The 17,198-nt window shown below is 44.2% G+C and overlaps 1 protein-coding gene across 1 annotated transcript; it reads left to right on the top strand.

Annotated features, from left to right (window-relative positions):
* Positions 1-257: 257 nt before the first annotated feature.
* Positions 258-3,852, top strand: LOC124024514 (ras-related protein Rab-8B; the record flags this gene model as incomplete). Its single annotated transcript, XM_046338434.1, is given in 5 exon segments — positions 258-335; positions 1,912-2,001; positions 2,797-2,862; positions 3,007-3,057; positions 3,214-3,852. Coding segments are annotated over 5 exon segments (378 nt in total), but the record flags the coding sequence as incomplete, so codon positions are not given.
* Between the last annotated feature and the right edge of the window lie 13,346 nt (positions 3,853-17,198).

The following is a 17,198-nucleotide window of genomic DNA, read 5'->3' as shown; positions in this document are numbered from 1 at the left end:
TCAACTTTATATATATGTAAATACATGTTTGGAAAAACAACCTATTATTATTTTATCGAGGCAGATTATTCTGGGTTTATAAGGGCTTCAAGCTTGTGGTGATAACAGCCAAGACCCAAGACCCTTACTTGACTACAGCACAGACATACAGACATTTCACCGGGTCATGTCTGGAATGGCGCTAGGTTGGGTCTTTTCCTGTTAATGTCACGGCGTGTCACTTCCTCTGACGTCACTTCCTGTCCTTTGTCCAACAGGGTATCATGCTAGTGTATGACATCACTAACGAGAAGTCCTTCGAGAACATCAAGAACTGGATCAGGAACATTGAAGAGGTATGAAGCTACCGCAGCAGGTAGCCTAGCAACAATCAGGTGTGAAGCTACCGCAGCAGGTAGCCTAGCAACAATCAGGTGTGAAGCTGCCGCAGCAGGTAGCCTAGAAACAATCAGGTGTGAAGCTACCGCAGCAGGTAGCCTAGAAACAATCAGGTGTGAAGCTACCGCAGCAGGTAGCCTAGAAACAATCAGGTGTGAAGCTACCGCAGCAGGTAGCCTAGCAACAATCAGGTGTGAAGCTACCGCAGCAGGTAGCCTAGCAAACAATCAGGTGTGAAGCTACCGCAGCAGGTAGCCTAGAAACAATCAGGTGTGAAGCTACCGCAGCAGGTAGCCTAGCAACAATCAGGTGTGAAGCTACCGCAGCAGGTAGCCTAGAAACAATCAGGTGTGAAGCTACCGCAGCAGGTAGCCTAGCAACAATCAGGTGTGAAGCTACCACAGCAGGTAGCCTAGAAACAATCAGGTGTGAAGCTACCGCAGCAGGTAGCCTAGCAACAATCAGGTGTGACGCTACCGCAGCAGGTAGCCTAGCAACAATCAGGTGTGAAGCTACCGCAGCAGGTAGCCTAGAAACAATCAGGTGTGAAGCTACCGCAGCAGGTAGCCTAGAAACAATCAGGTGTGAAGCTACCGCAGCAGGTAGCCTAGCAACAATCAGGTGTGAAGCTACCGCAGCAGGTAGCCTAGCAACAATCAGGTGTGAAGCTACCGCAGCAGGTAGCCTAGCAACAATCAGGTGTGAAGCTACCGCAGCAGGTAGCCTAGCAACAATCAGGTGTGAAGCTACCGCAGCAGGTAGCCTAGAAACAATCAGGTGTGAAGCTACAATCAGGTGTGCAGCAGGTAGCCTAGCAACAATCAGGTGTGAAGCTACCGCAGCAGGTAGCCTAGCAACAATCAGGTGTGAAGCTACCGCAGCAGGTAGCCTAGCAACAATCAGGTGTGAAGCTACCGCAGCAGGTAGCCTAGAAACAATCAGGTGTGAAGCTACCGCAGCAGGTAGCCTAGAAACAATCAGGTGTGAAGCTACCGCAGCAGGTAGCCTAGAAACAATCAGGTGTGAAACTACCGCAGCAGGTAGCCTAGAAACAATCAGGTGTGAAGCTACCGCAGCAGGTAGCCTAGAAACAATCAGGTGTGAAGCTACCGCAGCAGGTAGCCTAGAAACAATCAGGTGTGAAGCTACTGCAGCAGGTAGACTAGAAACAATCAGGTGTGAAGCTACCGCAGCAGGTAGCCTAGCAACAATCAGATGTGAAGCTACCGCAGCAATCAGGTGTGAAGCTACCACAGCAGGTAGCCTAGAAACAATCAGTAGCAATACTCAGTCTTCTCTCATTCTGTCTGTCAGTAGCAATACTCAGTCTTCTCTCATTCTGTCTGTAGCAATACTCAGTCTTCTCTCATTCTGTCTGTAGCAATACTCAGTCTTCTCTCATTCTGTCTGTAGCAATACTCAGTCTTCTCTCATTCTGTCTGTAGCAATCTCATTCTGTCTGTAGCAATACTCAGTCTTCTCTCATTCTGTCTGTAGCAATACTGAGTCTTCTCTCATTCTGTCTATCTGTAGCATGCCTCCTCTGACGTGGAGAGGATGATCCTAGGAAACAAGTGTGACATGAACGACAAAAGACAGGTGTCAAAAGAACGAGGAGAAAAGGTATGGAGGGTCTCCGAGTTTCAGGGTCTCTGTGTGTTTCAAATAAGCACTGACGAGTCTGAGATGTCTTGTTGCAGGGTGCGTTGGAAACAATGTGATAACGTTCCAGAGAAAAGAGAAACCCCCACATTGCTCTTCATAGTCTCTTTGGAGAAACCCACACACTGCTCTTCATAGTCTCTTTGGTGAAACCCCCACACTGCACATCATAGTATCTTTGGAGAAACCCCCACACTGCCCTTCATAGTCTCTTTGGAGAAACCCCCACACTGCTCTTCATAGTGTCTTTGGTGAAACCCCCACACTGCTCTTCATAGTGTCTTTGGTGAAACCCCCACACTGCTCTTCATAGTCTCTTTGGTGAAACCCCCACACTGCACATCATAGTGTCTTTGGTGAAACCCCCACATTGCTCTTCATAGTGTCTTTGGTGAAACCCCCACACTGCTCTTCATAGTCTCTTTGGTGAAACCCCCACATTGCTCTTCATAGTCTCTTTGGAGAAACCCCCACACTGCTCTTCATAGTATCTTTGGTGTAAATGTACTCCCAGTTGTATGTTTGACAATACCCATAATATACAGTATGATCTATTGTCTGTCATAGCCAGCCCAGTTCTCCCTTCATGATGTAGTACAATTCCCTTTTGTAACAGAAAGGTACCATCACTTTTACGTTCTGTGCTATGCCTCTTGGAATGTGTTGCATGGGAGGGGAGGGGGGCTGCTGTTGATTCTTTTAAAGGTACATCTGTTATTAACATGAATTGTTCTCATAATGTTTTATTTGTCACAGTTGGCGATTGATTACGGCATCAAGTTCTTAGAAACGAGCGCCAAATCCAGCCAGAACGTGGAAGAGGTGAGTTCTGTTCCATACTATTCATTTATACCTATTTATTCATTCTTCTCTCAGTCTTTTTCCATTGAAAACAGGACTTTTTTTTTTCTCCCTCTAATCAACGTGTTCCTGAAGTATACATTTTGTTTTGTTTTTGAAACACAGTCCTTTTTCACACTGGGAAGAGACATAATGACGAGACTCAACAGAAAAATAGTGAGTTTATGTTTGTTGTTTTGCAGCTGATGATGCTCATATGATGTGCTGTATTCTTATCCAGAACGTAGGTTCCAACTGTTGTTGACAGCAATGGGATCTTAAGAGTGGTAATTGACCTTTGACACAAACCCTTTCACCCCCCCTCCGCTTTAGAACGACAACAGTCCTCCAGGAGGAGGTGGGCCGGTCAAGATCACAGAGACCCGGTCAAAGAAGAGCAACTTCTTCAGATGTTCACTGTTCTAGTGGATCCGTCCTCTCCTTTCCTTGGACTGATACAGCCTTTACCTGCCCTGCCGCTTCCCCCTGGAGCTGAGCAGAATACACCCCCAACCCCTCACATGGAACCAGGCTACCTACCTAGCACTCCTCCAACCCCTCACCTGGAACCAGGCTACCTACCTAGCACTCCTCCAACCCCTCACCTGGAACCAGGCTACCTACCTAGCACTCCTCCAACCCCTCACCTGGAACCAGGCTACCTACCTAGCACTCCTCCAACCCCTCACCTGGAACCAGGCTACCTACCTAGCACTCCTCCAACCCCTCACCAGGCCTGGCTACCAGGCTACCTACCTAGCACTCCTCCAACCCTCACCAGGCCTGGTACCAGGCTACCTACCTAGCACACCCCCAACCCCTCACCAGGCCTGGTACCAGGCTACCTACCTAGCACTCCTACAACCCCTCACCAGGCCTGGTAGCAGGCTACCTACCTAGCACTCCTCCAACCCCTCACCAGGCCTGGTACCAGGCTACCTACCTAGCACTCCTCCAACCCCTCACCAGGCTACCTACCTACCTAGCACTCCTCCACCCCTCACTCCTGGTAACCCCCTCACCAGGCTCCTCCAACACCAGGCCTGGTAGCAGGCTACCTACCTAACCTGGCCTGGTAGCAGGCTACCTACCTAACACACCCTAAACCCCTCACCAGGCCTGGTAGCAGGCTACCTACCTAGCACACCCCCAACCCCTCACCAGGCCTGGTACCAGGCTACCTACCTACACTCCTCCAACCCCTCACCAGGCCTGGTAGCAGGCTACCTACCTAGCACTCCTCCAACCCCTCACCAGGCCTGGTACCAGGCTACCTACCTAGCACTCCTCCAACCCCTCACCAGGCCTGGTAGCTACCTACCTAGCACTCCTCCAGGCTACCTCCAACCCCTCAGGCTACCTACCTAGGGCCTGGTACCAGGCTACCTACCTAGCACTCCCAACCCCTCACCAGGCCTGGTACCAGGCTACCTACCCCTCAGCACTCCTCCAACCCCTCACCAGGCCTGGTACCAGGCTACCTACCTAGCCTAACCCCTCACCAGGCCTGAAACCACTAGCACTCCTCCAACTCCAACCCCTCACCAGGCCTGGTACCAGGCTACCTACCTAGCACTCCTCCAACCCCTCACTCCTGGTACCAGGCTACCTACCTAGCACTCCTCCAACCCCTCACCAGGCCTGGTACCAGGCTACCTACCTAGCACTCCTCCAACCCCCTCACCAGGCTACCTACCTAGCACTCCTCCAACCCCTCACCAGGCCTGGTACCAGGCTACCTACCTAGCACTCCTCCAACCCCTCACCCTAGGCTACCTACCTAGCACTCCTCCAACCCCTCACCAGGCCTGGTACCAGGCTACCTACCTAGCACTCCTCCAACCCCACCACCAGGCTACCCTAGCCTCCTCCAACCCCTCACCAGCCTGGTACCAGGCTACCTACCTAGCACTCCTCCAACCCCTCACCAGGCTACCTACCTAGCACTCCTCCAACCCCTCACCAGGCCTGGTACCAGGCTACCTACAAAGCACTGGGTCTTGGCCAGGCTAGGCTACTTATTGCTGCTGAACTGCCTGGCTATTCTGTAGGCTACAGAGGAAAGTGACTCGCCATCCCATTTTTAAAAATGACACGTTAGAGAACCCAAAACAATTCTGAAAAGAACAAGGAATGCCCCTCAACTGCACCCCTCTCTCTCCCTTCCCCAAAGGAGTTAGTCTAGTCTTGCGTCCCAAATGGAATCCTATTCCCTATGTAGTGCACTACTCTTCACCAGAGCCCTATTATGCAGGCCCTGGTCAAAAGTAGTGCACTACATAGGGAATAGGTGGCATTCTGGATGCAGTACATTTCTCCCCTCTCCCCCAACAGCTCTGATTGACAGTTGAACCCTGTCTTCTGTGTTCTTTAACTCACCCTGGAAACGCTTTGTTGTTTGTTCAGCTTCCTGTTTAGCTGAAGCTGCCTTCCCCTGGCTTCCTGTTTAGCTGAAGCTGCCTTTCCCCTGTTTAGCTGAAGCTGCCTGGCTTCCTGTTTAGCTGAAGCTGCCTTTCCCCTGGCTTCCTGTTTAGCTGAAGCTGCCTTTCCCCTGGCTTCCTGTTTAGCTGAAGCTGCCATTCCCCTGGCTTCCTGTTTAGCTGAAGCTGCCTTTCCCTGGCTTCCTGTTTAGCTGAAGCTGCCTTTCCCCTGTATCCACTCGATGCACAGTTAACTTTTTCTTTTGTTGTCGCGTGTCTTGTCTTTCTTTACCTGCCTTTATCTTTCTGCGGGAAAAAGATTGACACCTGAAGGATTGGAAGAGTTTGTTTGACGTGGATCTCGGGTTGGTTTGCTATTAGAGAAGAATATAGTCATTTTTTAAAGTGATGAATGAACATGACTGCAGGGAGAGATGAAGAGAGGATTGTACTGCATGTTCTGCCCACACTAGAAAGGAAAATGTAACTGTTGTTTAGTATTCTACCAAAGCTGATGACTTCATTGTGGTGGTTGTTTCACCAATGTCTTTATTTTTTATTTTTTTTATCTTTTAGTTTTATATAATCTTTATGATAATCGCACTGGAGATCGTTATGGATGTTTCAAGGATTGTTAAAACACCGCCTCTGTCAAAAAGGACGCTGCAGTCATTCGACGATGCATCCCTGGTCCAGAGCACTAAAGGCTAGATTCAGAGCCGCTCTTCAGAACCGCTCATTGCTCGGCACTTCAACTGATGACGGTCTCAGAATTGGCTTCACTCAATTGGACGTAATGAATGACTAGTTTTAATGTTGTTACTTAGTAATGCACTTACAGAAGGAGGTTTCTCAATTACTCCAATTTAAAACCACTGAGCAGCCTCTACTCAACTTAAAACCACTGAGCAGCCTCTACTCAACTTAAAAACCACTGAGCAGCCGCTACTCAACTTAAAACCACTGAGCAGGCTCTACTAAAATTAAAACCACTGAGCAGCCTCTACTAAACTTAAAACCACTGAGCAGCCTCTACTAAACTTAAAACCACTGAGCAGCCTCTGTGCTTTGTCTTTTTAAAGCCTTGAATGTTGTTGTTGTTGTTGTGTGTTTTGAAGTTCAGACTTTCTCCCATTTTATTCACTGAAAACGGGCCTCAGTTTGCAGCACTGATTTGAGTTGACAGACCTTTCTGAAGAAACGACCACAACCACCATGGTAGCAGATACCGACTCATACAACGACCACAACCCCCACGGTAGCAGATACCGACTCATACAACGACCACAACCCCCACGGTAGCAGATACTGACTCATACAACCACCACGGTAGCAGATACTGACTCATACAATGACCACAACCCCCACGGTAGCAGATACCGACTCATACAACGACCACAACCCCCACGGTAGCAGATACCGACTCATACAATGACCACAACCCCCACGGTAGCAGATACCGACTCATACAACGACCACAACCCCCACGGTAGCAGATACAGACTCATACAACGACCACAACCCCCACGGTAGCAGATACCGACTCATACAACGACCACAACCACCACGGTAGCAGATACCGACTCATACATTGACCACAACCACCACGGTAGCAGATACTGACTCATACAACCACCACGGTAGCATATACCGACTCATACAACCACCACGGTAGCAGATACTGAGTCATACAATGACCACAACCACCAAGGTAGCAAATACCGACTCATACAATGACCACAACCCCCACAGTAGCAGATACTGACTCATACAATGACTACAACCACCATGGTAGAAGATACCGACTCATACATCCAACAGGGTAGCAGATACTGACTCATACAACCACCAGGGTAGCAGTTACTGACTCATACAACCCCCCACCGTAGCAGTTACCGACTCATAAAACCACCATGGTAGCAGATACTGACTCATACAACCACCACGGTAGCAGATACCGACTCATACAACGACCACAACCCCCACAGTAGCAGATACTGACTCATACAACCACGACAACCCCCACCGTAGCAGATACGGACTCATACATCCACCACGGTAGCAGATACCGACTCATACAACGACCACGGTAGCAGATACAGACTCATACAACCACCACGGTAGAAGATACAGACTCATACAACCACCACGGTAGAAGATACAGACTCATACAACCACCACGGTAGAAGATACAGACTCATACAACCACCACAACCCCCACGGTAGCAGATACTGACTCATACATCCACCAGGGTAGCAAATACTGACTCATACAACGACCACAACCACCATGGTAGAAGATACTGACTCATACAATGACTACAACCACCAGGGTAGCAGATACTGACTCATACATCCACCAGGGTGCAGATACTGACTCATACAACCACCACGGTAGCAGATACTGACTCATACAACCACCACGGTAGCAGATACTGACTCATACAACCACCAGGTTAGCAGATACTGACTCATACAACCACCACGGTAGCAGATACTGACTCATACAACCACCACAGTAGCAGATACTGACTCATACAACCACCAGGTTAGCAGATACTGACTCATACAACCACCACAGTAGCAGATACTGACTCATACAACCACCACGGTAGCAGATACTGACTCATACAACCACCACGGTAGCAGATACTGACTCATACAACCACCAGGTTAGCAGATACTGACTCATACAACCACCACGGTAGCAGATACTGACTCATACAACCACCACGGTAGCAGATACTGACTCATACAACCACCATAGTAGCAGATACTGACTCATACAACCACCATAGTAGCAGATACTGACTCATACAACCACCACGGTAGCAGATACCGACTCATACAACGACCACAACCCCCACGGTAGCAGATACCGACTCATACAAGTCCTTTCGAAAAGTAGCAACAAGCAAAAAACCTCTTGTCTTCTGTCGTTGGTTCGTTCACGCAAATGTTGTTTATGGTATTATATTTTTGTACGGTATCCGATAAGACATTGGACACTGGCGTTTACTCCCAGCATGCTTTGTGAAACCACAAGGAAAACCACTTTCTACATGTTTCATTTGATTAGCTCTTTATTATATCGCCAAACAAAAACATGTTGATTAGGACACTTTTTCCAGTTCATATTAATATCCTTATATCTGCTCTGTGCTGTTACATCCTGGTCTTTCTGGTTTATAAAACCACGGTTGTATTATTCTGATCTGCTGCACTTTATCTTCTGTGTGTGTGTGTGTGCGCGTGTGTGTGTGCGTGTGTGCGCGTGCGTGCGTGCGTGCGTGTGTGTGTGTGCGTGTGCGTGTGTGTGTTCAGATTGAAGGTGCTTCTAACACATCTATATTTCATGTGAAGGGTCAGTAGTTTGATGAGGATTGTGTGTATTGAAGGTAAATTGATGTCTGTACCACTCCATGTCACGACAAAAGACACACCAGATAGGATTTATTTTATTTTTTATTTTAATTTACGGTTAGTCTAGCTGTCAAACCTAACTTAATTTTTTTCTGAAAACACTTTTTTTTTTAAAGCGACTTTTTTTGTGATGGAATGAATTTGAAGGAGATCATACTCTGTAAATACCACTGTAAAGTAAGCCGGGATGGTTATTTCCAGGTTGATTGTAAAAGATTGTAAAAGACAGTAGAAAGCAACTCCAATCCATTTTCAACATATAACTGTTGTGTGTGATGGTCATGGTTGATTGGTCAAAACCATTCTTATTTAAAGTAACTGTCCAGTTCTGTTGTTGGGGTTACCTCCACACCGTTCTGTTAACTCACCGTTCTGTTGTTAGGGTTACCTCCACACCGTTCTGTTGTTGGGGTTACCTCCACACTGTTCTGTTAACTCACCGTTCTGTTGTTAGGGTTACCTCCACACCGTTCTGTTAACTCACCGTTCTGTTGTTAGGGTTACCTCCACACCGTTCTGTTAACTCACCGTTCTGTTGTTAGGGTTACCTCCACACCGTTCTGTTGTTAGGGTTACCTCCACACCGTTCTGTTGTTAGGGTTACCTCCACACCGTTCTGTTGTTAGGGTTACCTCCACACCGTTCTGTTGTTAGGGTTACCTCCACACCGTTCTGTTGTTGGGGATACCTCCACACCGTTCTGTTAACTCACCGTTCTGTTGTTAGGGTTACCTCCACACTGTTCTGTTGTTGGGGATACCTCCACACAGTTCTGTTGTTGGGGTTATCCACACCGTTCTGTTGTTGGGGTTACCTCCACACTGTTCTGTTGTTAGGGTTACCTCCACACCGTTCTGTTGTTGGGGATACCTCCACACTGTTCTGTTGTTAGGGTTACCTCCACACTGTTCTGTTGTTAGGGTTACCTCCACACCGTTCTGTTGTTGGGGATACCTCCACACTGTTCTGTTGTTAGGGTTACCTCCACACCGTTCTGTTGTTGGGGATACCTCCACACCGTTCTGTTGTTGGGGTTACCTCTACACCGTTCTGTTGTTAGGGATACCTCCACACCGTTCTGTTGTTGGGGTTACCTCCACACCGTTCTGTTGTTGGGGTTACCTCCACACCGTTCTGTTGTTGGGGTTACCTCCACACCGTTCTGTTGTTGGGGTTACCTCCACACTGTTCTGTTGTTGGGGTTACCTCCACACCGTTCTGTTGTTGGGGTTATCTACACCGTTCTGTTGTTTGGGTTACCTCCACACTGTTCTGTTGTTGGGGTTACCTCCACACCGTCCTGTTGTTGGGGATACCTCCACACCGTTCTGTTGTTGGGGATACCTCCACACCGTTCTGTTGTTGGGGTTACCTCCACACCGTTCTGTTAACTCACCGTTCTGTTGTTGGGGTTACCTCCACACCGTTCTGTTGTTAGGGTTACCTCCACACCGTTCTGTTGTTGGGGTTACCTCCACACCGTTCTGTTGTTGGGGTTACCTCCACACCGTTCTGTTGTTGGGGTTACCTCCACACCGTTCTGTTGTTGGGGATACCTCCACACCGTTCTGTTGTTGGGGATACCTCCACACAGTTCTGTTGTTGGGGTTACCTCCACACCGTTCTGTTGTTGGGGTTACCTCCACACCGTTCTGTTGTTGGGGTTACCTCCACACCGTTCTGTTGTTGGGGTTACCTCCACACCGTTCTGTTGTTGGGGATACCTCCACACCGTTCTGTTGTTGGGGTTACCTCCACACAGTTCTGTTGTTGGGGTTACACTCTGTTACACCGTTCTGTTGTTGGGGTACCTCCACCTCCACACCGTTCTGTTGTTGGGGATACCTCTACACCGTTCTGTTGTTGGGGTTACCTCCACACCGTTCTGTTGTTGGGGTTACCTCCACACTGTTCTGTTGTTGGGGTTACCTCCACACCGTTCTGTTGTTGGGGTTACCTCCACACCGTTCTGTTGTTGGGGTTACCTACACCGTTCTGTTGTTGGGGTTACCTCCACACAGTTCTGTTGTTGGGGTTATCTACACCGTTCTGTTGTTAGGGTTACCTCCACACCGTTCTGTTGTTGGGGATACCTCTACACCGTTCTGTTGTTGGGGTTACCTCCACACCGTTCTGTTGTTGGGGTTACCTCCACACCGTTCTGTTGTTGGGGATACCTCCACACCGTTCTGTTGTTGGGGTTACCTCCACACCGTTCTGTTGTTGGGGTTACCTCCACACCGTTCTGTTGTTGGGGTTACCTCCACACCGTTCTGTTGTTGGGGATACCTCTACACCGTTCTGTTGTTGGGGATACCTCCACACCGAAAAGCTGCTTTTCAACGTACTTAATTACCCATTTTTGGAAGAAAAACAAATACATTTTATAGATCATATTTCATAGATATTTGTAAACATTGGACAGTTACTTTAAAAGGATGAAGAATTGTAATAGTGTGTAGTGAGATGACGGGGGGGGCAGAGACTGACGGGGGGCGGGGCAGAGACTAACGGGGGCCGGGCAGAGACTGACGGGGGCCGGGGCAGAGACTGACGGGGGGCGGGGCAGAGACTAACAGGGGGGCGGGGCAGAGACTGTCGGTATAATAACCACTTGTTTTTTGTGGAACGATGCGTGAAGGCTTGAGTTACTACATGTAGTAGATATGTCTGATAGAGAGCTGCTGTTGTTGTGATGCAGTGATGGTGAGGGATATGAATTCTCATGGGAACGTCATGTAGCATCATGTCTGGAAATACAGGTGTATGCAGACATTCTAGAATACTTTCTATCACGTTGGTGTAACAGTGAAAGCATTCCTCCCATATGTTTTCTATCACGTTGGTGTAACAGTGAAAGCATTCCTCCCATTTGTTTTCTATCACGTTAGTGTAACAATGAAAGCATTCCTCCCATTTGTTTTCTATCACGTTGGTGTAACAATGAAAGCGTTCCTCCCATTTGTTTTCTATCACGTTGGTGTAACAATGAAAGCATTCCTCACATTTGTTTTCTATCATGTTGGTGTAACAATGTTTTCTATCACGGTAACAGGAAAGATTCCTCCCATTTGTTTTCTGTGGAAACAATGAAAGCATTCCTCCCATTTGTTTTCTGATCATTGTTGTGTGATGCAGTGATTTCTCCCATCATCATGTCTGGAAAACAATGAAAGACATTCTGTTGGTGTAACAGTGAAAGCATTCCTCCCATTTGTTTTCTATCACGTTGGTGTAACAGTGAAAGCATTCCTCCCATTTGTTTTCTATCACGTTGGTGTAACAATGAAAGCATTCCTCCCATTTGTTTTCTATCACGTTGGTGTAACAATGAAAGCATTCCTCCCATTTGTTTTCTATCACGTTGGTGTAACAATGAAAGCGTTCCTCCCATTTGTTTTCTATCACGTTGGTGTAACAATGAAAGCATTCCTCCCATTTGTTTTCTATCACGTTGGTGTAACAATGAAAGCATTCCTCCCATTTGTCTTGGCGTTCTTTCTCTTCAGATCTGAATGTGGTCTTTTCTCCTTATCAACGTACTTTGTACAAACAGCTTGTTACCTTGTCTTCCGGCTCATTTTTTGTCAACTCTGTAACATAGCGATCTGATCAGTGTGAACTGATATTGTATAAAAATTAAATAACTTTAGTCTTTTTATTAAATCCAGTGTGGGTGTTGTTTGTTTGTTTGTTTACTTATTGGTTCTCTTCCTTATCGGAAGTTTACAAACACTGAGGTTGGAGTCATTAAAACTAGTTTACATACACTGAGGTTGGAGTCATTAAAACTAGTTTACATACACTGAGGTTGGAGTCATTAAAACTAGTTTACATACTCTGAGGTTGGAGTCATTAAAACTAGTTTACATACTCTGAGGTTGGAGTCATTAAAACTAGTTTACATACTCTGAGGTTGGAGTCATTAAAACTAGTTTACATACACTGAGGTTGGAGTCATTAAAACTAGTTTACATACACTGAGGTTGGAGTCATTAAAACTAGTTTACATACACTGAGGTTGGAGTCATTAAAACTAGTTTACATACACTGAGGTTGGAGTCATTAAAACTAGTTTACATACACTTAGGTTGGAGTCATTAAAACTAGTTTACATACACTTAGGTTGGAGTCATTAAAACTAGTTTACATACACTTAGGTTGGAGTCATTAAAACTTGTTTTTTAACCACTTCACAAATTTCTTGTTAACAAACTATAGTATTGGCAAGTCGGTGAGGACATCTACTTTGTGCATGACACAAGTACATTTTCCAACAATTGTTTCACTTATAATTCACTGTATCACATTAACAGTGGGTCAGAAGTTTACATACACTAAGTTGACTGTGCCTTTAAACAGCTTGGAAAAGTCCAGAAAATGATGTAATGGCTTTAGAAGCTTCTGATAGGCTAATTGACATCATTTGAGTCAATTGGAGGTGTACCTGTGGATGTATTTCTAGATCTACCTTCAAACTCAGTGCCTCTTTGCTTGACATCATGGAGAAAATCAAAAGAAATCAGCCAAGACCTCAGAAAAAATTGTAGACCTCCACTAGTCTGGTTCCACATCAGTCACTGGCTTTATCAATAAGTACATAGAGGATGTTGTCCCCATGGTGACGGTACGTACATAACCCAACCAGAAGCTAAATAACTTCTAGGACTGCTTCGAGGCAAATAACATTGAAACATGCATGAGAGCATCAGCTGTTCCGGATGACTGTGTGATCACACTCTCTGCAGCCACTTTGAGTTTCAGTCGGATTACCAGGACGTGCTGACGAACTGGCAAGTATCTTCACTGACATGTTCAACCTCTCCCTGTCTGAGTCTGTAATACCAACATGTTTCAAGCAGACCACCATAGTCCCTGTGCCCAAGAAATCAAATTGTATTTGTCACATACACATGGTTAGCAGATGTTAATGCGAGTGTAGCGAAATGCTTGTGCTTCTAGTTTCGACCATTCACAGAAACTACCTTATACACACAAGTGTAAAGGAATGAATAAGAATATGTACGTAAAAATACATGAATGAGTGATGGTACAGAACGGCATAGGCAAGATACAGTAGATGGTATAGAGTACAGTATATACATATGAGATGAGTAATGTAGGGTATGTAAACAAGATGCAGTAGATGGTATAGAGTACAGTATATACATATGAGATGAGTAATGTAGGGTATGTAAACAAGATGCAGTAGATGGTAATAGAGTACAGTATATACATATGAGATGTGTAATGTAGGGTATGTAAACAAGATGCAGTAGATGGTAATAGAGTACAGTATATACATATGAGATGAGTAATGTAGGGTATGTAAACAAGATGCAGTAGATGGTATAGAGTACAGTATATACATATGAGATGAGTAATGTAGGGTATGTAAACAAGATGCAGTAGATGGTAATAGAGTACAGTATATACATATGAGATGAGTAATGTAGGGTATGTAAACAAGATACAGTAGATGGTATAGAGTACAGTATATACATATGAGATGAGTAATGTAGGGTATGTAAACAAGATACAGTAGATGGTATAGAGTACAGTATATACATATGAGATGAGTAATGTAGGGTATGTAAACAAGATACAGTAGATGGTATAGAGTACAGTATATACATATGAGATGAGTAATGTAGGGTATGTAAACAAGATGCAGTAGATGGTATAGAGTACAGTATATACATATGAGATGAGTAATGTAGGGTATGTAAACAAGATGCAGTACTATTAACCTGACCCTGTATATAGTATGGTATTAACTGACTCTGTATATAGTATGGTATTAACTGACCCTGTATATAGTATGGTATTAACTGACCCTGTATATAGTATGGTATTAACTGACCTGTATATATTATGGTATTAACTGACCTGTATATAGTATGGTATTAACTGACCCTGTATATAGTATGGTATTAACTGACCCTGTATATAGTATGGTATTAACTGACCCTGTCTATAGTATGGTATTAACTGACCCTGTATATAGTGACCCTGTATATAGTATGGTATTAACTGACCCTGTATATAGTATGGTATTAACTGACCTGTATATATTATGGTATTAACTGACCTGTATATAGTATGGTATTAACTGACCCTGTATATAGTATGGTATTAACTGACCCTGTCTATAGTATGGTATTAACTGACCCTGTCTATAGTATGGTATTAACTGACCCTGTATATAGTGACCCTGTATATAGTATGGTATTAACTGACCCTGTATATAGTGACCCTGTATATAGTATGGTATTAACTGACCCTGTATATAGTGACCCTGTATATAGTATGGTATTAACTGACCCTGTCTACAGTATGGTATTAACTGACCCTGTATATAGTGACCCTGTATATAGTATGGTATTAACTGACCCTGTATATAGTATGGTATTAACTGACCCTGTATATAGTATGGTATTAACTGACCCTGTATATAGTGACCCTGTATATAGTATGGTATTAACTGACCCTGTATATAGTGACCCTGTATATAGTATGGTATTAACTGACCCTGTCTATAGTATGGTATTAACTGACCCTGTATATAGTGACCCTGTATATAGTATGGTATTAACTGACCCTGTATATAGTATGGTATTAACTGACCCTGTATATAGTATGGTATTAACTGACCCTGTATATAGTATGGTATTAACTGACCCTGTCTATAGTATGGTATTAACTGACCCTGTATATAGTGACCCTGTATATAGTATGGTATTAACTGACCCTGTATATAGTATGGTATTAACTGACCCTGTATATAGTATGGTAATAACTGACCCTGTATATACTGACCCTGTATATAGTATGGTATTAACTGACCTGTATATATTATGGTATTAACTGACCTGTATATAGTATGGTATTAACTGACCCTGTATATAGTATGGTATTAACTGACCCTGTATATAGTATGGTATTAACTGACCCTGTATATAGTATGGTATTAACTGACCCTGTCTATATAGTATGGTATTAACTGATCCTGTATATAGTATGGTACTAACTGACCCTGTATATAGTATGGAATTAACTGACCCTGTATATAGTATGGTATTAACTGACCCTGTCTATATAGTATGGTATTAACTGACCCTGTATATAGTATGGTATTAACTGACCCTGTATATAGTATGGTATTAACTGACCCTGTATATAGTATGGTACTAACTGACCCTGTATATAGTATGGTACTAACTGACCCTGTATATAGTATTAACTGACCCTGTATATAGTATGGTATTAACTGACCCTGTATATAGTATGGTATTAACTGACCCTGTATATAGTATGGTATTAACTGACCCTGTCTATATAGTATGGTATTAACTGACCCTGTATATAGTATGGTTTTAACTGACCCTGTATATAGTATGGTATTAACTGACCCTGTATATAGTATGGTATTAACTGACCCTGTATATAGTATTAACTGACCCTGTATATAGTATGGTATTAACTGACCCTGTATATAGTATGGTATTAACTGACCCTGTATATAGTATGGTATTAACTGACCCTGTCTATATAGTATGGTATTAACTGACCCTGTATATAGTATGGTTTTAACTGACCCTGTATATAGTATGGTATTAACTGACCCTGTATATAGTATGGTATTAACTGTCCTGTATATAGTATGGTATGACCTGTATATAGGTATTAACTGACCCTGTATATAGTATTAACTGACCCTGTATATAGTATTAACTGACCCTGTATATAGTATTATTAACTGACCCTGATATAGTGACCCTGTATATAGTATGGTATTAACTGACCCTGTATATAGTATGGTATTAACTGACCCTGTATATAGTATGGTATTAACTGACCCTATATAGTATGGTATTAACTGACCCTGTATATAGTATGGTATTAACTGACCCTGTATATAGTGACCCTGTATATAGTATGGTATTAACTGACCCTGTATATAGTATGGTATTAACTGACCTGTATATATTATGGTATTAACTGACCTGTATATAGTATGGTATTAACTGACCCTGTATATAGTATGGTATTAACTGACCCTGTATATAGTATGGTATTAACTGACCCTGTCTATAGTATGGTATTAACTGACCCTGTATATAGTGACCCTGTATATAGTATGGTATTAACTGACCCTGTATAGAGTATGGTATTAACTGACCTGTATATATTATGGTATTAACTGACCTGTATATAGTATGGTATTAACTGACCCTGTATATAGTATGGTATTAACTGACCCTGTTTATAGTATGGTATTAACTGACCCTGTCTATAGTATGGTATTAACTGACCCTGTATATAGTGACCCTGTATATAGTATGGTATTAACTGACCCTGTATATAGTGACCCTGTATATAGTATGGTATTAACTGACCCTGTATATAGTGACCCTGTATATAGTATGGTATTAACTGACCCTGTCTACAGTATGGTATTAACTGACCCTGTAT

The sequence above is a fragment of the Oncorhynchus gorbuscha genome, unplaced genomic scaffold (genome assembly GCF_021184085.1).
Source record: "Oncorhynchus gorbuscha isolate QuinsamMale2020 ecotype Even-year unplaced genomic scaffold, OgorEven_v1.0 Un_scaffold_1904, whole genome shotgun sequence".
Classification (NCBI taxonomy): domain Eukaryota; kingdom Metazoa; phylum Chordata; class Actinopteri; order Salmoniformes; family Salmonidae; genus Oncorhynchus; species Oncorhynchus gorbuscha.
This window is presented reverse-complemented; position numbering and strand designations above follow the sequence as displayed.